Genomic DNA, 24,638 nt, shown 5'->3' on the forward strand with positions numbered 1-24,638 from the left:
AGCTAAAGCTTGCAGGTGAGGTTAAGGTTGCTAGGCAGCTAACCTGGGAATGAGAGACTATCCTAGATTATCCAGGTGGGCCCAGTGTAATTTAAGAGGGAAAGAGGAAAGAAGAGAAGCATAAAGAGCCTAACCTGCTGGTTTTGAAGATGGAGGAAGGGGCCTTGAGCCCAGAAATGAAGGCCAGGAAGTGGATTCTCTTCTAGAGCTTCTAGAAAGGGACAAAGTCCTGCCAATATCTTGATTTGAGCCCAGGGAGACCCGTTTTGGACTTCTGATACCCCAAAACTGTGAGATAATAAGTTTGTATTTTAAGTCACTAAGTCTGGGGTACTTTAGAGCATTAGAGCAGCAGGAGGAAACTAACACAATGCCCTGAAGAATATTTGGTGACTAAGAAGGTCTGAAATGCTGCAACGGTACATTCATTCATTCATTCATTCACTGAACAAGTGCTGATTAAGCATGTTATTTCTTAAGCACAGGGGTGAGCAGACCCAGCTCCCACCCCTGGCCTGGAGGGCAAAGTGGCTGCAGAAGAGCCTGCCTGTAGTGGGTATTCACGGAGCAGTGCTTGTCATTGCTGTAGGGAGGAGGGTCTGGAGAGAATCTTCCTCCTTTGTGTCTCCTGGCTGTCACCCAATGTCCCCTGCTGCTTGAAATGTCGGGAAGAGGAAGTGTTCATGCTGAGAGCAAACACTGAGAATGGCTTTGGTCAATATTTGTGCCGTGCTCTCTACTGAGTCTGCTATTGGCCTCGGCTACAGGCTGTGGGCAACGGGGAAGACCAGAAGGGCTGGTCCTGTGCATCTGTGGACAAACTGAGGCCAGGAGAAGCGTGTCAGGGAGCGTGCACGTGGCTCTGCTCATTCTTTTTAGCTTATAAAATGGGGCAGGGCACTGGCTGGGAGGGAGGCTGGTTCAGGAGAGCTCTGGCGTCTCAGGGCAGGGCCCGATGGTTTCTGTAGTTCCTGTTAGCTTTGCGGGCTCTCGGGGGACCCAGCACAGGTGCGCCTGGTATATGGGCTGGTGTGGAATCAGTGGGAGCCATGGAGGGCTCTGGAGTGAGGGAAGGCCTCAAGGCCTCTTGTGCCTGTATCCCAGGAGAGCCAGGCAGAGGAACAGAGAGGGCTTCCCTGTAGTTCTGCCATCACCTCCTGTCTACACATGTATGTACACATACAGACACAAATGCACACCCCCAGTGCCAGGGAACAGTCCACTATACACACACACACAAACACAGACCCACGGACACACTCAGTATACTAAGCCCACTTACACACACACACACACAGACACACACACATATTTTTGCTCTTTTTAGTGCCACACCCACCCCAGGCTAGGGATCAAATTGGAGCTACGGCACCTGGCCACAACCACAGCCACAGCAACCCAGGGTCCGAGCCATGTCTGCAACCTACACCATAGCTCACGGCAACGCTGGATCCTTAACCCACTGAGCAGGGCCAGGGATCCAACCTGCATCCTCATGGATGCTAGTTGGGTTCTTTACTGCTGAGCCATGACAGGAACTCCATTTATACGCATATTGTACACAAAACTCCCCATACCTGCATTCATGTAGGTTCATGTAAACAGGCATGTGATGCCATAAACTAAGAGGGCAATGTGCCCTCTCCATGTCCACACCCACACACAAAAACACGCTTTCCTCTGATGCCAGCCATTATGACCTGGTATATGTGTGAATGCAGGATGGTGCACACATGACCACACACACACACACAAAAACACACATATAACTCTCAGTTCCTTGAGCTCTGTATAGCCAAAGTGGAGGCTGGAGTTTGTAATTCAGAAAAAGAGGGTGGGCTTGGTCCTTCGCAAGTGGAACATGCCTTTGGAGTGTTGGGTAGCAGGACTGGGTCCTCTGTACTTTCTCCTTTTTTTTTTTCCTTTTTCTTTTCTTTTTTTCTTCTCTTTTTCTTTTTTAATGGCTGCACCTGTGGCATATGGAAGATCCCAGGCTAGGGGTCAAATTGGAGCTGCAGCTGCCGGCTACGCCGCAGCCACAGCAACATGGGATCCGAGCCACGTGTGTGACCTACACCACAGCTCATGGCAACACCAGATCCCTGACCCACTGAGTGATCACGGCCAGGGATCAACCCTGCATTCTCATGGACACTGTGTTGACTTCTTAACCTGCTGATCCACAGCAGGAACTCTGTATACTCTCTTCCCTGAGTTTGGGCTCCATGCCTCATGAGGGCTTATTATGTGACCAGGAAGAGGGCTCAGTTGGTGGCAGAGGGCTTAGGTGGCCTCCTGCTCCTCCTGAAAGGGCCGAGTTTCCACATGGAGGCCCAGGTGAGAGGTAGTTGCCGCCATCCCCCTGACCGTGGACAGCCCCTCCTTCCTGGGCCTGGCCAGCCCTTGTGGGGGTGATGGGGGACCATCCTGGAAGCAACTCTCCTCCTTTGAGCCCCCTATAGCCCCGTATAGAGATCTGCTGGTCTTTTGAGGCCCCAAAACTGTCCAGCCGCAGAGTCTCGCAGTGGTTGGCAGCTGGGCTTGCTACGTGGCAGCCCCACCACACACGTGAGATGAGACACTCTGGTAAAGGCCATGTTTGCAAGGAAAACACTTGTAACCACAATCAAACCTGCCCCTCCCTGGGTCCCTTCCCGGTGGGTCCTGTGCACCAGGGAGCCTCATAAAGCAGTTTCCACACCTGTTGGGGGCCGCAGAGGGCTTGGCTGGAGCTGAGAGTCCACCTGTTCCAGGAATCTCCTGAGGTAGGACTGGAGATGGGGCTGGCGCTCCTCCAGGGAGGAGCCTCGATTTCTCCATCTGTTCAGTGGGGATGCTGATGATACTTCTAAAAGCCTTCTGCAGAAGGGTCCATCCTTGGTGTTGCTGTGGGACTCTGGGCAAGGGCTGCCTGGCTGGGCCTCAGTTACCCATCTGAGCTGCGCCCCCATCCCCCTGACCCCATTCCACCCTGGTTCCCTCTCTCCGGCTCCATGTAGCTGGGCTGGGTCGGGAGGGGCCGGGGGCCATATGAGAGGCTGGCCCTCAGGACATTCCTCACCCGGCACAGGATGAGATGAGGATGGGAGCCACCTGGGTCCTTCCCTGATTGGGTTCAGACAGCTGGGCACCAGGCTGGGCTGGACTCCTGGCATCAGGTGACACAGCCCTGGGCCTTGGGGCAGTGGGCCTATGCTCCCTCTGTGGGACAGAGGGCTGCCCTCAGTCTCTGCATCTGGGGAGTCTCTCCATCCTCCTCTGGCAGGGCTCGGTCCTGCACCTGGCCCTATTTTGCTGTGTGACCTCAGGCAAGGCCATGTCCCCTCTGGGCCTTGGGGGCCATTTTTAGACTAGATGCCCCTGAGGTTCCCGATGGACCAGGCTGGGAAGACAATTTTTTCCAGGGCAGAAATGCCAAAACTGATGGTGGGGGTTGGGAGGAGTGTCTTGGGCAGGGCCGGGGTCCCCACTCTCAGCTTGCGACTTCCAGGTAATGGTTTGAGCAGCCCAGGGTGGGGCCATTCTGGACAAGTCCCCTGACGCTTGTCCCCACCCCAGCCCACAGATCCTGGGGGCGGGGGCCAGGCTGCCATGACTCGGGAAAACGGGCTGGGCCTGCTGCTGGTGCTGCTGCTGCCCGTGGTCGGTGCCTCCAGGCCGGGCACCGTGGTCAGACTCAACAAGGAAGTGCTGAGCTACGGTAAGAGACGGAGCCCCCGGCAGTCCCATGTGTGTCTACGCATGAGCGAGTGCGTGAATCCACGTCTGCATGTGCGTGTACCATCCTAGGTGTACACGTGTATCTATGAACTGGAAAGCCCCTCAGGGATCAGGATTTTATCTCTGCTGCTGTGTCCCTGGTCCCTAGACAGTGCTGCTCAACAAAGATGCATTGAATGAATGCGTGCCCGGTTGGGCTCCAGTAAGCAGTGTGAGGACAGATGGGTTTGCGAGGCTCTTTTTGCTTGTGTGCGTCTGGTAGGGTTTGAAAATCCAGGGAGATGCACCCCTGGGTACTTGAGGGTCGGAAGCTGCCTAACCATAGGCATGTGTGCAAAGGCCAGGAGCATACCTGGATGTGTGTGTACAGGTGTGGCCGTGCAGCCTGGGCATATGCGTGTGCGTGTGAGCAGGGGGTCTGCATGCACATGCGCTCTGGGAAGAGGCACAGCTAGCACTGTGCTGGGGGACTGGGCCCTCCCGCTGGTGAGAAGAACCAGCCCCTCTCTGGGCCCTTCCTGGGAGAGGCCTCTGTTCTGTTTCTCTTCCTTCTCTCCAAGTCCTGCCCCTAGGGCAAATTGGGAAATCTTGGCCCAGGGAGGGACAAAAGCTGCCCTCCAGCTGCCCTGCAGCTGCCCTCGGGGAGGTTCTGGGATCCCGCTGAGACTGAGTCAGGAGTGAGAAATCAAGCCGTTTCAAGGCCAGCCAAACTCAGATAACAGCATGAGGGACTCAAGTCAGACAGTGGGAGGGACTTTCAGTGGGAGGGACTTTCAGTGGCCCTGGGCCCTGAGTCAGTGAGGTAATGGCTCAAGGAGGCAGTGGGGTCCCCCTGGGGTTCACACAGCCTTTTGGAACCTTGTATCCAGGCAGATGGGCAGACAGTATAAGGGGTCAGTGATCTGTGTTAAGTGGCACATGGCGGACTGTAGGCCGGAACAGGAAGCCCGTGCCCTCCCCTGGCTACCTCCCTCGGCCTGTGCCCTGTGAGCCTCCTTTGTCCCCAGACCACCCTCTAGGGTGCTCCTGCCCGTGTGTGTTCTCAGTGGAGATCTGGCAGGAGGCCCACACTGCATGCATCTCTGAGGCCGAGCTGGTGGCTTCTTCCGTGTCCTCCCTGGCCCACCCTTCAAGGGCCAGTGTTCAAGCCCACGTCAGGGGAGCCCTGTGGACGGAGTCCAGAGGCCTGGGTGTGAGTCTCAGCTCAGCTGCAGATGGTCAGGCTGGAGGTGGGCCTTGGGAAATGGAAACCGCCACCTTCATGCTCCAGGGTCTGTGGAAACGGAGGCTAGGAGGGGCACGAGGACGCCCCAGGTCCCCTAGACAGTGAGTCTGAGGGAAGTTAGGTCCACGGGCTCCTCCGTGGCTGCTCCCTTCTCACACCATGACCTCAAGGTTTAATTCTGCTTGTGTTTAATTGTTTCATTAGTGCCTCCAGCAGGCTGGCAGCGCAGGTGTTCGAGGGAGTCCAGGGCCTCGAGGGCCAGATCCAACATCTCCTTGCCAAGGTCCTCACCTCCTGGTTAACCTGGGCCTACAAGCTGAGTGTGTTGAGGAAGACCCAAGTGCTCAGAACAGCGCCTGGCACAAAGGGGGCGCTGTAGGAGAGCCGGCCATGGTGGTGACAAACATAAGTGGTCACGGGAGCGAACGCTCACTGTGCACTGAGTCTCTCCAAGGATGCCATGTGACAGGCACCATTCTAGTCATTGCAGTTTAATAGGCAGGGAAACTGAGGCCCAGAGCAGCCACATGGAGAGCCAGTAGCAGAGCTGGGACCCAGAATCCGAGGGACCCCAGAGCCCTCAGCCCTCATCTCCGCTGGACTGGGAAATACTTCTCCCACCTGGGGTTTGTGAAGGTTCTTGAGGAAGTGGAGTCTGGTCGGGGCCTTGCAGAAGGGCTAAGGATGTTGCTGTTTTTGAGACGGTAGACACGTAGGATTTGAGAGGCAGATGTGAGAGAGGAAAGTGAGGCCTGGAGGGGCCTGGTGGGGTCGTGCACCCAAAGGGACCACATGGGGGCCCAGTGGACAAGCCCGCCCCTGCCGACCCCTGAGTTCTCTCTGCTCAAGATGTGGGGCAGACGGTGGGGGGCGTGAGCTCTTTCCGTGGCTCCTGAGGACGGCCTGACTTCACCCTGATCTGGCTCCTCAGCGGCTGAAGCCGGGAAAGCCCCTCTCCAGCGGGCCCTGCAAGTCACTGTCCCAAATTTCCTGGACCGGAGTGGAGAGGCGCTCCAGCCCACCAGGTGAGTGCTCCTGCCCTCCAGGTGATGTGCTCCTGTCGCCAGGTGAGTGCTCCCGGCCCCTGGGGAAAATGCTCCAGCCCACCAGGTGGACATGCAGCTCTAGTTGAGTCGCTTCCCTACCAGCTAGAAGAGTGTTTCCCTCTCCAGGTTAGACACGCCCACCTACCAGGGAGTTGTCACAAGAGGCCTTAGGACATGGGACCAGACATGGGGGCCTGGTACTTTTTTTTTTAATTGTCTATTATGACAGCACCTATTTATTTGCTTTTTGGGGTCACACCTATGGCCTATGGAGGTTCCCAGGCTAGGGGGTTGAATGGGAACTACAGCTGCCAACCTACGCCACAGCCACAGCAACTGGGGGTCTGAGCCACGTCTGTGACCTACACCGCAGCTCACGGCAACCCCAGATCGCTCACCCACTGAGAGAGGCCAGGGATAGAACCTGCATCCTCACCGCTGCTAGTTGGATTCTTTTCCATTGCACCACGACAGGAACGCTCCCCTCCTTTTTTGGTCTTTTTAAGGCTATACTGGTGGCATATGGAGGTTCCCAGGCTGGGGTAGAATTAGAGCTTTAGCTGCCAGCCTACACCGCAGCCACAGAAACATCAGATCCAAGCTGGTCTGCAACCTGCAACCACAGCTCAGGGCAATGCCCGATCCTTAACCCACTGAGTGAGACCAGGGATCAAACTTGCATCCTCATGGATGCTAGTCAGATTTGTTTCTACTGAGCCATGATGGGAACTCCTCCCCTTTTTTGAATTAAAATATGGTTGATTTACAATGTTGTGCCAATTTATGCTGTACAGAAAAGTGACTCAGTCGTACATCATACATATATACACATTTCTTTTTTTTTTTTTTTTTTTTTTAGGGCCACATCTGTGGCACATATAAGTTCCCAGGCTAGGGGTTGGATCGGAGCTGCAGCTGCCGGCCACAGCCATAGCCACAGCAATGCCAGATCCGAGACACCTCCGCCACCTCCGCTGCACCTTGTGACAGCGCCGGATCCTTAACCCACTGAGCCAGGCCAGGGATTGAACCTCATCTTCAGGGATACTAGTCAGGTTCTTAAGCTGCTGAGCCACAATGTGAACTCTGACTTTTTTTTTTAATAATTATTTTCCATCGTGGTCTATCCCAGGAGATTGAATATAGTTCCCTGTGCTGTACAGTAGGACTTTATTGTCTATCCATTCTAAATGTAGTTGTTTGCATCTGCTAATCCCAACTTGGCCTGTGCCTCTTAATTAGTAGATTTCTACCCCCAGGAGCCAAGACCGTGGTTCCTGGGTCCTCAGGGCCAGCAGGACACTTGCGTACTTCCTCCAAAAGCTATACCCAAATCTAAGCCTATTTTACCCTACACTGCAACCCCACCCCCCTCCCATAATGCATAGAGACTCAAGGGCAGAGGTAGAGACGTTTCAAACTCAGACACTTTCAGGGTCTGGGCTAATTATCCCCATCCATGTGGGAACACAGACTCATCATAACCAAATCTCTGAATTTCAAGAGAAGCCATATATATTTATAAAAGGCCATATATATGCAGGCCCGTGGCATGCAAAATTCTGGGTCAGGGATCGAATCTGCACCACAGCAGCTACTTGAGCCATAGCAGTGACAACACCAGATCCTTAACCCACTGAGCCACCAGGGAACTCCCATATGAAGCTAAATATCTTATTGACCATTGCTAGCAGTGTTTTATTTCTTCTTCATCACCATCATCATCAACGACAAACACGCGGTTTCTTCCTTCTGCCTACGTGGCATTGTAAAATGTTTATCACACTCGGCGAGGGTACCAAATTTATAAATCCAATATACCCATGCAAAGTTGAAGCCATTAAAAAGATCTTAATAACAACTATTAGGAGGTAATTAAATCTGCTCTGAAGTGTTGATGGATCTGTGAAGAAATTGAAAAACAACACACAAACTCTACCATTTGGAAGAGGTTGTACTTGGGAAGGGGTGAAAGGGGAACTTTTCATCTACCACTGAGGGGTTTTCTAGACACGGCAAAGAATTGTCAGCTGCGTTACTCTGTGCATCGTCACAGGAGATCCCATCATCATTACTCTATATTTAAAACTTATCAAGTTTCGGAGTTCCCGCCATGGTGCAGTGGGTTAAGGCTCCAACTGCAGTGGCTCAGGTCACTGCAGAGGCATGGGTTCGATCCCCTGCACCGTGGGTTAAGGGATCAGGCATTGCCGCAGTTGTGTCTGGGATTCATTCCCTGGCCCAGGAACTTCCATCTGCCTCCAGTGTGGCCATAAAATAAAAAGACTCTATCAAGTTTTGAATGACGGCAACTAAACTTTAAACATTTAAAACTTTAAAATACTAGGTGTGTGAAAAGAGCTGGAGTGGAAGCCCTCAGTTTGAGACTCTAGGGTAGGGCTGGGAGGCTGCTCGTGGAGTAGATGATGATGTGGAGAGCTGGGAACATCCGTGCCCAATAATTGAGAATCCCTAAATGATTTGCAGCCTGGCCACACAAGGGGCATCATGTGGTTGTTTGAAAACAGTGGCAAGAATCCTTGTTTGTAGCTGTGGGAACACATCCAGTATGGTTGTCGAGTGAAAAGAAGCAGGTTCTAGATCAGGTTCTAGGTGTCTCCTGTTCTAAGGGAGTCTTGGAAAGATGTCACCCAAAAGCTAACAGTGAGAGTGTTTCAGGGTGGCGTTTTGATGTGACCTGAAAGTCCTACCATTTTGGAATGCCCCCCACATCTAACCACTCTGCAGAAAAGAAATGACTATCATTTAGGGAAAAAAAAATCATAGATTGGCTGGAGACCACTTAGCAATCTGAACAGGTATCTTTGAGAGAGTTTCCCGTTGCTGGAGGGCTATAAGCCAAAGCTAATGACTAGAGTGGATTTCTGCCTTCTGTGGATCCCAAAGCCTTTCCCTATCTTTCCAGCTTTCCAGACCCCCCCATCGGAAATTAAAATCCCTCCAATATCTGAGCGATTATTTCAGCCAATGCCTGCCCAACACTGGGGTTCTCACTGCATCTTGTCCCAGCTAACCTTGGCTTGCATGCTCCCTATGATGGAGAACCCACTACCTCTTCCTCATCCGTGGTTCTAGTTGTCATTAAGTCCTTTATAAACGTCAACGTTGTGGGTATGCTCGGGGCATCCACCCCAGAATTGATTCCATGGTTTAAAAGGGGCCACCTTGCCACTGATTCTCACCCTGCAGGATTCAGATTCTGAATGTCCACCTGCCCCACCTCCACCTGAAATTGATTGCCGGTTTTGGAATACGCTTGTCGGCAGCCGCCAATTTTACTCTCAAGATCTTTCAGTGAGTGACTCTCCTTCCTGGGAGCGGGAGGATTTTCAAGGACTCTCCCTGGGCAGAGGGGAGGGGTTTAGCAACTCCCAGGACCCCAACTCAGACCTTCCGACTCTCTGTCCAGCAGCCTCTTTCCAGTGTCTTCTCTCATATCCTCCAGTGGGGGAGCAAGACGGTGAGAGAATTTCTGAGACCCCAGACCCTGCTCAATAGCTATGCAACTGGGCAGTCCTTTTCCTTCTCCGACCCTCAGTTTCTTCGTCTGTAAAAAACAAAAAGACATGAAACTTTTGTGGCTTGGGTGTGAGGGTTGCCGTGAATGGATTCCTTTCTGTGATTCAAATTGTATTACCCTTTTCATAGTGCAAGGCACATAGCAGGTGCTCAATAAAATACTAGACTTGTTTCTGTACATCAGTCACTTTCTATACATTTAATTTTCAAACTAGGAGCTGAGTATTCATGTTTTAATCCCTCTGTCCTGACACTACCATTTTATGGCTTCTCACTGTGGCCAGGCTCCAAGCGGGATGTTTTCCCATGACTGTATGCTAGAAAACTCAGCAGAGCAGCCCTGTAAGATAGGTGCCACCAGTATTATACTCATTTTGCAGAAGAAGAAACAGAGGATCAACATGAGGAATGGCTGGCCCAGGGTCTCGCAGTAAGAGGGTGCAGGGAGCCCGAGTTCACAGTCATATGTTGCAATGTCTGTGACCCTGAGTGGAGTTGGGGGCATGCCCGGCCTACCCTAGGTGGGGCCATCTCATGTTGAGTGGGGGGCCTGCCTGTATTAAGTGGACAGAAGTCTCTGGAGTTTGTAGGGTCTTGCATCTGTCAATCTGGGCTCTGCTGGGTAGTACCACTGGGGCTCAGGACCGGTGTCCCTGCAGTGTCCCAGAGCCCCTGCACCTGATGCTGCCCATGGAGCTGCTGGTCGATGCCCCTGTGGACCAGTGCTCCATTGGGACCCCCGTGGTCAGCATCTCCGACTGCTTCTCTTTCTTCGATGAAGCCATCGTGTTGGATGATCGTAACCGGTGAGTGCCTGTTGGGGGCTGGGCTGGATGCTATTTCTTGAACCTTCTACTTCAGTCACCGCAATGGGCTTCAGACACCCCTCACCCCAGCCCCCGGGCATCACACCTATTTTTTGGCTGAGGACATGGAGGCTCACACATGCCAGAGGGGGTGGGACCTGCCAGAGGTCACATAGTGAGTGTGTGGCCAGAGCTTGTTGTCCTGCCCCACACCAGGTGACAATGCATGCTAGCCACTAATGTCCTGTTTGGCGAAGGAGTCTGGACTGGTAGCCACTGTTAGGGACCTCAGAGGGCTGCCCCCCCCCCCGCAGAAACTCAGGCCCAGGGAGGGGCTGGGACCTGCCTAGTCTCACTGTGAGTCAGGTGGCTGCTCCTGTTGGCATCTAAAGCTCACAGCCCCTCCACCTCCAGAGCACGTGTGGGGTGGGGGACAGTTCTGGGCCCTTTATGTGTATCATCTCACCGTAGTCCTACCAGGTAGGTGGAAGCATCTCCCCCATTTTATAGAAGAGCAAACAGAGGCACAGAGTGGTTAAGTGACCTGCCGAAGGTCACACAGCTGACCAACGGTCCCTACCCTGGCAGCTGGACTAACCCCACTGCTGTGAATCCCTCTGTGTTCGGTTTACACCTTCTCACGTGTGGGTGGGGGCTCACTGGGAGGTGACTGAGTACGGCAGAGGCTTCAAAGGGTGTGACATGTACACAAAGACTGGACCTCTTCCTCTGAGAAGGCTTGGGTGTAAAGCTATTCACACTTGGGTCCCTGATCAGCCTGTGTAACTCACGACCCCTCACGGCGGGTCCTCATGGGCAGGGGCTGCTCATGGTTTATTTTGGGAAAACGGAAGCCCAGAGTTTGGTGCCATGGAGAACATAGATGCCACCCTCCCACCTCCCCCGAGAGGCCATTCAGTGAGATTGGACTGTGGCTGAGGTCAACATTTTAGGAAGCCAAGGTACCATCATTTCAATGGGTTTCCATAGAGAAACACGACTTAGACCCACCTCTCACTGAAGAAAGGACTTTATAGTAAGTGTGTCGCAGAGAAATGGGGCCCACGCCGAAAGCAGCCCTGAGATTCCAGCCCCACCCCCACCTCAATGGCCAAAGACGTGGCTGAACCTGGCTTCCCCCTCTGCCCCCCGCCCCCCAACCGGGGCCTCATTCTCCTGTATTCCAAACCTTGAGACCAGCGACCCCTGCTTTTTTTCTTTTACTATGGCTGTACCCCCGGCATATGGAGGTTCCCAGGCTAGGGGATGAGTCAGAGCTGTAGCTGCCGGCCTACATCACAGCCACCGCAATGTGGGATCTGAGCTGCGTCTTCGACCTACACCGCAGCTCACGGCAACGCTGCATCCTTAACTCATTAAGCAAGGCCAGGGATCAAATCCGCGTCCCCGTGGATACTGATCAGATTCTTAACCCACTGGGCCACAACTGGAACTCCCCAGTGACCGCTTCTTGAAGGCTGTTTCCTCCTCCATGGGGACATCGGGCTTGCACTGTGCCCAGCACGTGGCAGGGTGTGGAGGGGGACTTGCTGGCCCTCTGGCTGAGGGGTCAGACTCCTCGAGGGGACAGACCTCTCTCAGGGATCTGTGGTTTGCTGAGAGACCTGCCCCATCGCGCTGACCTGGCGCTCAGGGCCTCTCTGTGTCTCTTCCTTAGCGCAGCCCCCGCGCTGCTGGTGCCCCTGCAGAAGCACATCCAAGCTGTCCTGCAGAGCAAGGTAAAGGACCTCCCGCCAGAGGCATCGGGGAGGAGGGTGTGGCTCAGGCCCCGGGAAGATGGGGGCGGTAGAAGACCCTTCATGGGGTTCCTCCAATTTCCCCACGAGGGCAGGGAAGAGGCTGCGGTGACAGTCCAAGACAATGACGTGGGGGCCCAAATGGGGGGAGCGGGGAGGCTGTGGGACTGCATGGGGCGGGGGGCTCATCCTCTTGGACTACCCGCAGCTCCTCGCTGGGGGGTGGGGTGGGGACAGGGCTTTCAGGGCTTGTGGCTTAGGGAAGGAGAACACAATGAGACGTGTGTGGTCGCAAGAGCCAGATGCGCCCTGGCTTTGGGTCCTGGGCTCCCTCCTTCCCACCTGCAGTGAACCTTGGACTAGTCACCTGACCTCCCTCGGCCCCTCCTTCTGCACCTGTAATGCACAGAGTGAATGTCCCTTGTCCCATCCCCTCAGAGGCAGGCCGTGGGGGTTGAGCGCATTAACACTTGTAAAGAGTTTTGAACATTTTGGGGAGAGCAAGCCAGCGAGCGGAGTGAGGAGGCTGCTACTACTGTTCTGTTTTAGCTCCTGTCATTGTCTGTAGGTCGCTGACCTGGTGAGAGATGGTGCCCCAGGCCAGGGTCCCCCTGCCCCAGGGGAGCCGACTCTCCCTCCCTGACCCTTCTTCCTGCCCCACCCCCACCTCTCCAAGGGGCAGTAGTAGAGACCGGATCAACCCACTGTGCTCCATCCCACATGCTGAGAGGCAGCCCTCAGCATTCCCATCCTGCAGATGAGAAAACTGAGGCTGGAGGGCTGACGGTGATACAGCCTGATCCGGCCCTTTTCTCTGCCTCCTGGACTTTCCTGGCCCGGCCTCACCAACTCTTGCCTGGATCAGCTCTGACTCCCCCACCGCCCCCCAATCCACCGGCCTTGCCATCAGCCTTGTCTCTCCTCTGCTCCAACTTTTGCACAATGACCCCAGCTTAATCCGCCTCTCTGGAGGCCCTCTGTGCCCAGGAGGACCCCAGTCTCCCTGGCCTAGCTGGCTCACTGCCTGCCTCCGCTGCAGTTAGCTCCCTTCCATCAGCTGGGCCTTCGAACCCCGAGGCAGCAGGCTCTCTGCCTTAGTTGCCTGGGCCCAGCTGTGGCCACCTCTGCTGCGTCCCACAGCCCCTCTTTCCTTGACGCCCATGGGCCCCAGCTTGCCCTCTGAACCCCCCGTGCCCAGAGGAGGTGGTGGAAGATGCCCATGGGGTGGTGGAGGAAGGGAGGGATGCCAGGCCTTGGTGTCCAGGTTGGCGGAGGCTTCTAGACAGGGACTCTGGACCCTCCCAGCCCCGCCCCCTCCAGCCCTGACGCAGCGCCTGTCTCTCTGCAGCTGTGCCTGAGAGTCTCCAACGTGGTGCAGAGCCTCAATGTCCACCTGGGCACTTTAATTGGTAAGACCTGGGAGTCCAGGGGGAGGGGGCTGGGCCTCTGGGATCCTCTGGGACCCCCACGATCCTTCAAAGAGTCCTCCTTTGCATCAGGATCAACCTCTGGGTGGTCAGTGCGAGGATGACTGAACAATTATTGGTGGAATGTGGGACTCTCCAAATTCTAGAACTGAATCTTTGACTATTGCGTGTGTTGAGGGGGCGGGTTCATCTCAGTTTGCAATGGCCTCTGCCCCCGCCTGGGGATTCAGGGACACCCATCCTCCCCTGGTTTTGCTGCCACATCTCCCACATTCTTTGCTGCACTCTCTTCCTGGCCCGCACTTTCAGGGCTCAGGCCCCTATGTTCCACCTCTTCCTGGACACCTCCTTCTGGAAGGCCCACAGGTTCTTCCGACTCAGCACATCCTTGACGGAACACAAACTCTTCTGCTCCCGAACGCCCCTGCCCCTGTTTCCCCCCTCAGCTCCCCCCCCCCCCGCCCGCTGTCCTGCAGGGGCCCACAGCCACGGCTCCCTCTCCTCTGCATGTTCCACCCCTGATGTTTCCAGGGGTCCTTGCTGTCTAGGGAGAGTTCTAGGAGTGCACTAGGAGAAGGCCACTGTCAGCCTAGTCCCCCCAGAGGCAGACCCTGAGGTGAGAATTCCAGTGTGTTTCACATGGGGGGTGGTCCTAGGGAGCCCTGGTTGGGGAGGGGAGTGATCAGACGAGGTGGGGGGAAGCGTGTTAATGAGAGGGTGTGCTGTGTGCACCTGCGGCTCACTCCCTCGGCAGGGGGGTGCTGGAGGGGGGCTCCGGGAGACGGAGTTGAACATGCCTAGTGTGGTCCTACATGAGGGACAGGAGCCGGGCTGTGAAATCACCAACCCCCATCACCTCCCTACTGCCCTGCACACCTCCCTCCACCGCGACGGGCGGATCCCAGGGGCGCGCAGCCCGACACACACATAGTCTGCTTGGAGCTGTGCGAACTAAACAAGGCTCAGCAGGGCTTGCACTTGCAGTATGGACCCCAAAGCTATAAAAGTAGGTCAGCTTCATCTTTTGAGTGGTATTTATCAATATTGAAGAACTACCCTGGCAATTACCCACCCATCTCCAGACTGATCAAAGAAGAGACTCATCCTCTGTTGATTTGGGGCAGGGTAATATTTTCTCAGAGAGCCCTGAGTATGTTACCTGGGGCTTCCTCCGTTTTTTTCACAACGCTGTTTGGAAGCTGCTCCTGTTTGAAGTGCACCTTCTCCTACCTGACAGCTTTGCCTGGGATTGCAGTGTTTCTCCTCTGTTGCGACATTGACTTTGTGAAATCTGTTGGCCATCGGTGGGCTTTGCCTTTGAGTCAGGGGCTTCATCTAACTCTCACATAGCCTGGGACAGGCGCTCAGGGACAGGTGTGCGGGGCTGCGTAGTGCTGTCAAAACAGGAGGGATGTCTGGCAGGGCCCACGTTTATCCGCGGTGGCTTCCTCAGGGAATATTTTCTTTTCTTTTTTGTCTTTTTGGGCCCTCACCGGCGGCATATGGAGGTTCCCAGGTTAGGAGTCCAATCAGAGCTGTAGCTGCTGGTCTACCCCACAGTCACAGCAATAGTAGATCCGAGCCGTGTCTGCGACCTGCACCACAGCTCACAGCAACACTGGATCCTTAACCCACTGGGCGAGGCTAGGGATTGAACCCATGTCCTCATGGATACTCGTCAGATTTGTTTCTGCTGAGCCACGACAGAAACTCCAGGGAAGGTTTTCATGTCAAAGTAGCTCTGGCTGTCTTGTGCAAACTTTTAATAACAGTCCTATGAGTTGATGTCGTTATCCCCAATTTATAGATGGGAAATCAGAGGCTCCGAGTCCACAATCCTCAGCAGGTGCTGGAGCCCCCCAGGAATCAGCTCACCCAGGTTTTCTCCTTCTCACATGCCTGCTGCTCTGTCCACACTTCAAAGTCCAGCTCAAAGTCTGGGGGACATTCCTCCCTGCCCCAACCCCAAAGTCACCTTCACAGGAGGTACTAGGCGGCCAAGGAAACTGGGCTTGGCATCAGAGGACATAAGTGTGAATTCTGGCCCTGTTGCTCCCTTGCTGTGTGATCTTAGGGAAGCCACTCCATGTTTCTGAGCTTAATCATTCCATCCAAAAATAGGAATCAAAATGTCTACTTTCAGAGTTCCCGTTGTGGCTCCGCATGTTAAGAACCCAACTAGTATCCATGAGGATGTGGCTTCGATCCCTGGCCTCGCTCAGTGGGTTAAGGATCTGGCATGGTTGTGAGCTGTGATGTAGGTTACAGACAAGGCTCGGATCCTGCATTGCTGTGGCTATGGCTGGCGGCTACAGCTCCGACTTGACCCCTGGCTTGAAAAGGTCCATGTGCCACAGGTGTGGCCCTAAAAAAAGCAAAATAAAAAAAATTCTACTTTCGCCATGTGTTGTTATAAGACAGCGCAGGTTACATGCCTGGCATGCAATACACTCAATAAACATTCGTCTCTCCCTTCTTCCTCAGGAAGCTGTCCCCATCAAGATGCCTTGTAGTTGGGTTTATCCCAAAGACCAGCCCTTGTCTTTGAGGAATTTTTCAAAATCTGGTAAAGGAAATCCAAGTGTCCAACCCTAGGGGACTGTTTACCTGAGTCACGTACATGTGGCAGGTGGAGTGACAGGAACCAATAAAAGCATAGTTTAAAGGGGGCATTTAATCACCTAGCAACATGCCTGGCAAAAGACAGTATAAAAGGAGCTATTATCTACTCTCGCAGTATTAGCTTCATTTTACAGTTGAAGAAACTGAGGCAGTCTGCTTAGACAGATTGTGCTTTTAACTAAGCTATCATGCCATTCTGCAAAGAAGAAGAGGATGCAAAACTATATACAGCTTCACTCCAGTGAGAGAGATTATTTCTCTTTAACAAAATACTGAAAAAGAAATTTGAGATTCTGCGTTATGTTTTTCCATCTTTTAAGAATCTTCTATATGTACACAATAAATATGTATTATTATTTTATTCATTTAAAAACATAATTTTTTTTTTAGGGCCTCATGTGTGGCATATGGAAGTTCCCAGGCTAGGGGTCAAACCGGAGCTGTAGCTGCCGGCCTACATCACAGCCACAGCAACGCTGGATCCGAGTTGCATCTGTGACCTACACCGCAGCTCACAGCAATGATGGATCCTTAATCCACTGAGCCAGGGATTGAACCTGCATCTTCACAGATACTAGTCATGTTCGTTACCGCTGAGTCACAATGAAAACTCCCCCAAAAACATATTTTCAAGCGTCAAGTTCTATGAGTTTTGACAAATAAATGGATATGGTCATGTAACCACCCTTCAAATGCAGAACCTTCCATCAACCCCCAAATCTCTTTGGGCTGTCCCACTCCTCCACTCTAATCTTTGATAACACTGATCTGTAGAAATGGAGTCATACGATGTTGCTTTTACAATCATAAATTTCCAAAATACTAGAGAAGATAAAATTAAATCCAGAAAAGACAGTAGAAAATCAGACAGAGTCTGAATGCACGTACGCGTGCAGGCACACGCGCACACACACACACACACATGCCCACACCTTGGTTACCCAGAGTCTTTGGGGGAGGAGCTCTTGCTAAGCAGAAGTGGCTTTTCTGGAGTTCCTGCCGTGGCTCGGTGGTAACCAATCTGACTGGTATCCATGAGGATATGGGTTTGATCCCTGGCCTCTTTCAGTGGGTTAAGGATCTGATGTTGCCATGAGCTGTGGTGTAGGTTGCAGATGCAGCTCAGACCCTTCGTTGCTGTGGCTGTGGTGTAGGCCGGCAGCTGGAGCTCCAATTTAACCCCTAGCCTGGGAACCGCCATATGCCGTGGGTGTAGGGCCCCCCCCCCGCCCAAAAAAAAAAAAAAAAAAAGAGGAGGTTTTTCCTGCCATGTCCACAGATGTGCATCCCACAAGTGACTCCTCCTTTGCAAACAGACTATTCTGAGCCTTTGGGGAAGTTGCCTTATAGGAGCTGAGCCCTCAACTCCCCTCCTGGGGGCCTGCCACTCTGGGCATCTGAGAGGAAGTTGCACTGAACACCCTGAGGTGTGTGGCTTCTGAGGTCCTGTAGGGGGTGGTGTGGTTAAGTGGAGAAAGAGTAGCTTTGGTGTCAGATGGATCAGGTACGCACTCTTGAGCATGACTGAACTTGCCAAATTTGGGGTGTGTGTGTGTGTGTGTGTGTGTGTGTGTGTGTGTGATGGGCTCCTAACCCTACAGGATCGTGCTGAGGGTTGAATGATGCAGTGTAACGCAACGGTGTGGACCTTGGTAAATGTGAGCTCCCTCCTTGCTCTCTGATTCCTTCTTGGCTTGGTCCGGGGTGTTGGTGGCTGGAATGTCCCTCTCCTTCCTTTGAATCTGGGGTCTCTAGTCTTCTACTGATTAGGAAAACAAAAACCAAACCTGTTAGAATTGTGTCTCAACTAAGAGTCCAGAGGCTGTGAGAGGCTGCATCTTGGGTGTGCGCTGTGCAACCTAAATTTGCTTCCACCAGGGCCTTCTTCCGCCTCTTTTCTTGGCCTGGGTCTGGCTAGACGAAGCCTTGGCGGATGGTGCTAAGCACGCCATCTTTTGTTCCTCACCCGGGTTTCGTGCAGGCCTCAGCCGGGTGGGTCCGGAGTCCCAGGTTCGCTACTCCATGATCAACGCACCCACCATCACCAGGGACTACATTTCCTTGGATGTCAACGTAAGTGTCTCCTTGTCAGCCCAGAGCTGGGGGCTTCATGACAGTGAGCCTTCACCTGCCATGACACCTGCCTCTGGAGTCCTGAGCGTTCTGGAAGATTCCTAAAGGAGCAGGGGAGTTGAGGGGAGAGAAGCTGGGACGGGCCTTCCAGGTGGGAGCTTAGCACACAGGCAAAGGTGTGAGGCTGGCAGTGCCGGGGCATCTTGGGGTGGGTGGCATCTCGCTATGGAGCTGCCTACTGATGGCACCCCCCCCCCCCGCCCCCGCGCTTTCCTCCCTGCTCCGCACCTCCAACCCCACAGGCTATTCTCTTCCTGCTGGGCAGACCCATCATGCTGCCCGAGGTCAACACCTCCTTCGTGCTGCCACATCATGTGGGCACCCGCGGTGCCATGGTAACCGTGGGCCTCTCCCAGGACCTGTTCGACTCCGCCCTCCTGCTGCTGCAGAAGGCTGGCGTGCTCAACATGGACATCACTGGGCAGCTGGTGAGAGTGGGTCCCGCTGTCCCGGGGAGACCCTGCTGAGGCCCGGTTGTGGGCAGGTGGGACAGTTGGGGCTTTGGGGCCACCCGATGGCTTTGGGAAGGGTTAGAAAGGGAGGGGGGGGAAGCAAAAGGTGCTCTAACTTGGGAAGCGGCCACTCTGAAACCTGTCCTGATTTCAGAAGTCAGATGACAACATACTGAACACGTCCGTGCTGGGCCAGCTCATCCCTGAGGTGGGTGATGTTTCTGGTCATTTCAGCGGCTGAGACCCAGGATTGGGGCGGGGGAGGCTGTCTGGGCTGGGGGGGCGGGTCTCTGCTGGCTAATATCTGCACCAAGTGGGGTTCAGCATCTGCCCTTCCATCTGCACCTCCTCCGTCTCCAGGCGGCCCCTCCTTCTGCCCAGACCTCACGCTATTTTCTCCTTCCTGTGTGGTGTGCACGCCGTGCCCTCTGCCTGCAGTGTCTTTCTTGCTTCCTTTCCCTTAACCGTCTTTAAGTCCCAGCGTGGGGATGACCTCCTAGGTCTTGTCCAGGAGCCTCCTTAGGCTCCCCCGCCCCTGAGCTTCCCTCCTTCCTGGCACAGATCACACAGGCTGTTCTTGTCTTCGTGTGACTGCCCATCACATTGGGTGTCCCTGAGGGCAGGGACCAGGGGGACGGACCCAATTCTGTGGCTTGGGCATGTCCAGCGCAACGGTGGCTTGATCAGCATCTGAGCAATGATGAGCGAAGGGCCCATCCAGTCTTTGTCCCCCGTTGCCCTCCTCCCTCTGGCCCCCTCTGCTCCCCAGGTGGCCCGTCAGTTCCCCGAGCCCATGGCCCTGGTGCTCAAGGTACGGCTGGGTGCCATGCCCACTGTCACACTCCATACCAACAACGCCACACTGCAGCTGCAGCCCTTTGTGGAGGTCCTGGCCCCAGCCTCTAACTCGGCTTTCCAGTCCCTCTTCTCCCTCAATGTGGTGAGTGAGGTGGGCTGGGGCAGGGGGCTGGCTGGAGGGGTGGGCGACCCTCAAGGAGACCTCACTTCCTCCCATACTCTCCTCACTTGCTCTGCTCTAACCACACTGGCTCCTTCAGTGGGCCGGACATTCCTGCCTCAGGTCCTTTGCACATGCCACACCGGGTGCCTAGGGCACTCTTCCCCTGGTTCTTGGTATGACTGGCTTCTCCTCATCTTTCAAGTCTCAGCTTAAACATCAAAGCCCCGGAGTTCCCGTCGTGGCGCAGTGGTTAACGAATCCGACTAGGAACCATGAGGTTATGGGTTCGGTCCCTGCCCTTGCTCAGTGGGTTAAGGATCTGGCGTTGCCGTGAGCTGTGGTGTACGTTGCAGACGTGGCTCGGATCCCGCGTTGCTGTGGCTCTGGCGTAGGCCGGTGGCTCCAGCTCCGATTCCACCCCTAGCCTGGGAACCTCCATATGCTGCGGGAGCGGCCCAAGAAATAGCAACAACAACAACAACAAAAGACAAAAGACAAAAACAAAAACAAAAACAAAAAAAAACATCAAAGCCCCAAGGAAGATGATCCCCATCAGCCCTCTCCACACCCCACTCTGCCTTGGTGGCACCTACCACTCTGACTGATTACTTTGGTGGTGGTTCACCTCCCCCACTGTGCCCCCCAAACCCTAAATGAATAGGGGCACAGAGGGAGACTGGGGTAGCTGGTGGCCATTCCCTCGTGGCTCTGTGCCCTTTGACCCTGTTCTCCCCACACTCTCAGGTAGTGAACCTGAGCCTCCAGCTCTTCGTGTCCGGGGTGAGGCTTCGGGGGACCACGTCTGTGCTGGGGTAAGTGAGGCCTCCTGGACCCAGCAGCCTCAGTGTGTTCCTCTCTGCAATGGGCCCGCAGCCACCCATCAGAGTGTCAGTCAGAGGGGTCTGGGGTGCAGCAGGTGTGGTACGTGGGTGGAGGCACTGGGTCCCCTTGTTCCTAAGCCCCCTTCTTCCCTTTCAGGAATGTTCAGATCACTATGGCCTCCTCCAATGTGGGCTTCATTGATGTGAGTGTGGGGCTGGGGTCTCCAGAGACCCCCTCACTGGGTGGGGCAGGCCTTAAGCCCAGGGAGGGAAAGTGTGTGCACGTGTGCTCACAGGCGTGTGTGCCAGGACCAGGCTTCCTCCCTGCGCGGTCAGGGGGTGGCCCACCCATCAGATAGTCATCTTTCCCAGGCTGTCCATCTGCTGGGCAGCGGTCTGTCAGCCTCAGTGGGGTCAGTGGGCCTGTCACTGCCGGGGTTTCAATGGTTCGTCAATCCCACTCTCAGCTCAAGAATCACTAGGTCTCATAGTAAGGTGTCTGTATAAGCCAGCGTCAGACAGTGTCAGCTGTTCTTTCAGGCACATGACGTGGCTGGGCCACCAGCCGCCGTGCGTCCCTTTACTGGTGGCCCATCCATCACTTGGCCCTGTCAGTCTGTCCATGGTCAGTCTGTCTGTCTGTTGGCGCCAAAAAGCAGCCTGTCCACCTGGTGGTCACGCAGCAAATGAATGTCTGTCAATCAGGGGCTCATCCCTCAGTGCCCCCGCCCCCGGCCAGCAGGCCGCTGGGTCCCTGATGCTGATGGGGACAGCAGGGCTCTGCTTAAAGCCCAGGCAGGGGGGACCTTCCCTTGTCCCTCCCATTGTGCCCCTACCGTCTGTGTGTCTGTCTGTGTGTTCATGCTCCCGGCCCCTCGCTGGGGCGGACCTACGGTCCCTGTCCCCCTGGTGCCCTGGCTGCAGATGGAGAAAGTGCAGATACTCATGGACACCGTGTTTGAGAGGCCCCTGCTGGACCACCTCAACGGTGAGCTCTGCCTTCTGCCCCAGTGTGGCCACTCTGGCCCCCTCCTGCCCCCATCCCAGCTCCAGGCTAGATCTTGGCCTCTTCTCACTCCCCAGGCTCAGAGGCTAAGAGGGTGGCCTTGGGAGCCCAGCTGCCCGGATGTGCGTCTTGGCTCGGCTGTTTGGCAGCTGTGTGATTTTAGCTAAGTTCTGGTCCCTCTCTTGGCCTCAGTATTCCTGTCTATAAAGTGGGTGTAATAATCACAGCTCCCACCTCCTGGGTATGGGTGTCACAGTGCTCAAGAGGACTTCAGCACAGGCCAGCCCTGGGGGTGCTTTGTTACGGCCTCCCGGCTGAACTTGACTTCTCTTTTCCCTCCTGCAGCTCTCCTGGGCCTGGGCATTGCCCTCCCCCACGTGGTCAACCTCCACTACATCTCCCCTGAGATCTTCGTCTATGAGGTGAGAGCCTTTGGGTGTGACCAGAGGGGCCTCGTCCATCTTTGGAGGAAGGCTGGGCTCGGGGAGGCAGGGATCACCTCTCTCCCTCCCTCCCTGCTGGTGCACGCAGGGGGTCTGGGGTCAGCCAGGCCTGGGAGTGACCCCTGCTCCCACCCAGACCACGCCATGAATCCTCAGCTGCAATGACGTGGAAATTCAGGATGTCAAGAGACATTGCAGTAAGGCTTTCACTCACCCTCTAGTCCTCATCAAAGACCACACCAGCCACACTCAGGGCCTCCAGTTGTCTTGTGACTCTGTGCCCTGGGACAGGCACAGCCCCTTGGGTGTCTGGGGAGGATGAGGGTGGGGGTCCTTCCAGCTGTGTGTACACCTCTGCAAGCCAGATGGTGGGAGGGATGTCCCTGGATTAGGGATCGTGGGCCCAGGGTGAATTCAACCACCACGGCCCAGGGTCAGATCCGACAACTTCTTTCTGTGGATTAAAAGGATAATATTCTTGCTCATTCTCTGAGAAAGACAGTCATGGGACAGAAAGCTTAACCAAGGTCCCTTGAGCCCTACATCTGTGTGTGTCATTCACGCCCCCCGGGTGGGACCGTCTTGTGTCTTTCAGGGAAGATGCCTTTTTTGCTTAAGAACTGTGGTCCCAGAGGTCCCAGAGTGGCTCAGTGGTAACAAACCCAACTAGTGTCCATGAGGATGCGAGTTCAATTCCTGGCCTTGCTCAGTGGGTTAAGGATGCGGCGTTGCCAATGAGCTGTCGTGTAGGTCACAGACATGGCTCAGATCTGGTGTTGCTGTGGCTCTGGTGTATGCCGGCAGCTGTAGCTCTGACTCGACCCCTAGCCTGGGAACCTCCATATGCCACGAGTGTGGCCCTAAAAAGACAAAAAAAAAAAAAAAAAAAAAAATTGTGGGCCCAAGGCAAGCAGTTGGACCCCTGAGAAGGACCGGTCAGCCCGCGTCAGAGTAGGGCTTTGAGGAGTGTTTCCCCAAGATTTTCCTGAATGGGCACCATTGATGGCTGACCCACCTTGGCACTCCTAGAACCTGTTACCTCGGTCAGAAGTCAAATGTCCTAGACTAGCCCTGTCCAACAGATCTTCCTGCAACGACAGAAGTCTGCACTGTCCAAGGCAGAGGCCACTTTCAGCCATGGGGCACCTGTAGCCTCTGACACTTGAAAAGTGGCCACTGCAACTGAGGGGCTGAATTCTAAATTTTACTTACTTTTACTTGTTTAAGTGGGTACTGGTCCCCCCTTATTTGTAGGGATGTGTTCCAAGGCCCCCCAGGGGATGCCCAATGTTGCAGATAGAGAGTATTGAACCTGTACATTCTATGTTTTGGGTTTTTTTCTTTTTTTTTTTTTTTTTTGTCTTTTTAGGGCCACACCCGTGGCATGTGGAGGTTCCCAGACTAGGGATCGAGTCGGAGCTACAGCTGCCGGCCTACACCAGAGCCACAGCAACACCAGATCTGAGCCATGTCTGTGACCTACATGACAGCTCATTGGCAACGCCGCATCTTTAACCCACTGAGTGAGGCCAGGGATTGAACCCGCAACCTCATGGTTCCTAGTCGGATTCATTTCCACTGAGTCATTCTGGGAAGTTCCTGTGTTTTTTCCTATATAACTGATGGGTTATGTACACAGCATGGATCTGTTGGACAAAGGGCTGACTCACGCCCAGGGTGGGACACGGCAGGACGGCATGAGATTGCATCATGCTACTCAGAACAGCATGGAATTAAAAACCTGTGAATTGTTTATTTTTAGAATTTTCCATTTAATATTTTTGGACCGCAGTTAAATGTGGGTCAATGAAACCATGGATAAGAGGGGATAACTGTAATTAGCCACATGTGGCTGCTGGCTACCATATTGGACCACTTATGAGCTATCCAAGGGCAGGGACTGGGTCTGCTTTTTTCCTCTGCTGGGTCCCCAACACAGCAGAGGCTCTATGACAATATATTGAGTAAATGAATGAATGAGAGATTGGCAGGCCCCCAGGCCATTTGCACAGTGCAGTGTGGAGAGTAGGGGACACGTGGGGGCAGGGCTGGCTCTGCTGGGGAGACTTGGACTTGGAGAAGATACTGAGAGTCTGGATTCCTGGCCCTAAAACAGAGATAGTCCTGACCATGTACGGAGCACACATCAAGCTCCAGCCCCACACTGAGCGCTCTGCCTGCGTGGTCTGGCTGTATCGTCACCTGGCCAGGTGGATGCTATTACCAACCCCAAGTACCAGCAGGAAACAGGCCCAGAGAGGCAAATGACTGTCCTCAGGCTCACAGCAGGAGTGGCAGAGCATGAACCCAGAGCCAGGCTGATGGAGAGGCTGGGGGGGGAGGTCCCATGGTCCTCGTGTGACCTCTGACCTGGCTCATAGTTGTCTTTGCCCTTCAGGGCTACGTCGTGGTCTCCAGTGCACTCTTGTACCAGCGCTGACGTGGGACCACTGGGAGTGCTGCTGTGGGAACCCTTTTGCCTCCAGCCACTTGGGAAACAGAGACAAAGCCACATTTAGTCATCACCAGCAAGCTGGATGGCCCCACCGGGCTGCCTAATCCCCCTCCGCCTTCTCCCCTCCTCCCTTCACCCCCTCTTTGTGGGGAGCAGACACCTCCTCCAGGGTGTATAGATCTCTCTCCTCTTGCATTAAACTTCTTCTCTTGAGCTGCAACTTC

General features: G+C 54.4%; 1 protein-coding gene across 1 annotated transcript; it reads left to right on the top strand.

Moving 5' to 3' along the window:
• Positions 1-2,709: 2,709 nt before the first annotated feature.
• BPIFB2 (BPI fold containing family B member 2) lies at positions 2,710-24,638 on the top strand. The gene is given in 16 exon segments (NM_001101030.1): positions 2,710-2,765; positions 3,559-3,700; positions 5,877-5,970; positions 9,202-9,306; positions 10,191-10,337; positions 12,016-12,076; positions 13,443-13,503; positions 18,125-18,216; positions 18,519-18,704; positions 18,883-18,936; positions 19,498-19,668; positions 20,434-20,501; positions 20,668-20,713; positions 21,435-21,498; positions 21,862-21,938; positions 24,358-24,638. Coding segments are annotated over 15 exon segments (1,377 nt in total). The 5' UTR covers positions 2,710-2,765; positions 3,559-3,591; the 3' UTR covers positions 24,400-24,638.

Source organism: Sus scrofa, chromosome 17 (assembly GCF_054392235.1).
Source record: "Sus scrofa isolate SSC_HxYL_T2T_F1_AM1 chromosome 17, Sscrofa_HxYL_maternal_Yorkshire_Landrace_v2.0, whole genome shotgun sequence".
In the NCBI taxonomy this organism is placed as follows: domain Eukaryota; kingdom Metazoa; phylum Chordata; class Mammalia; order Artiodactyla; family Suidae; genus Sus; species Sus scrofa.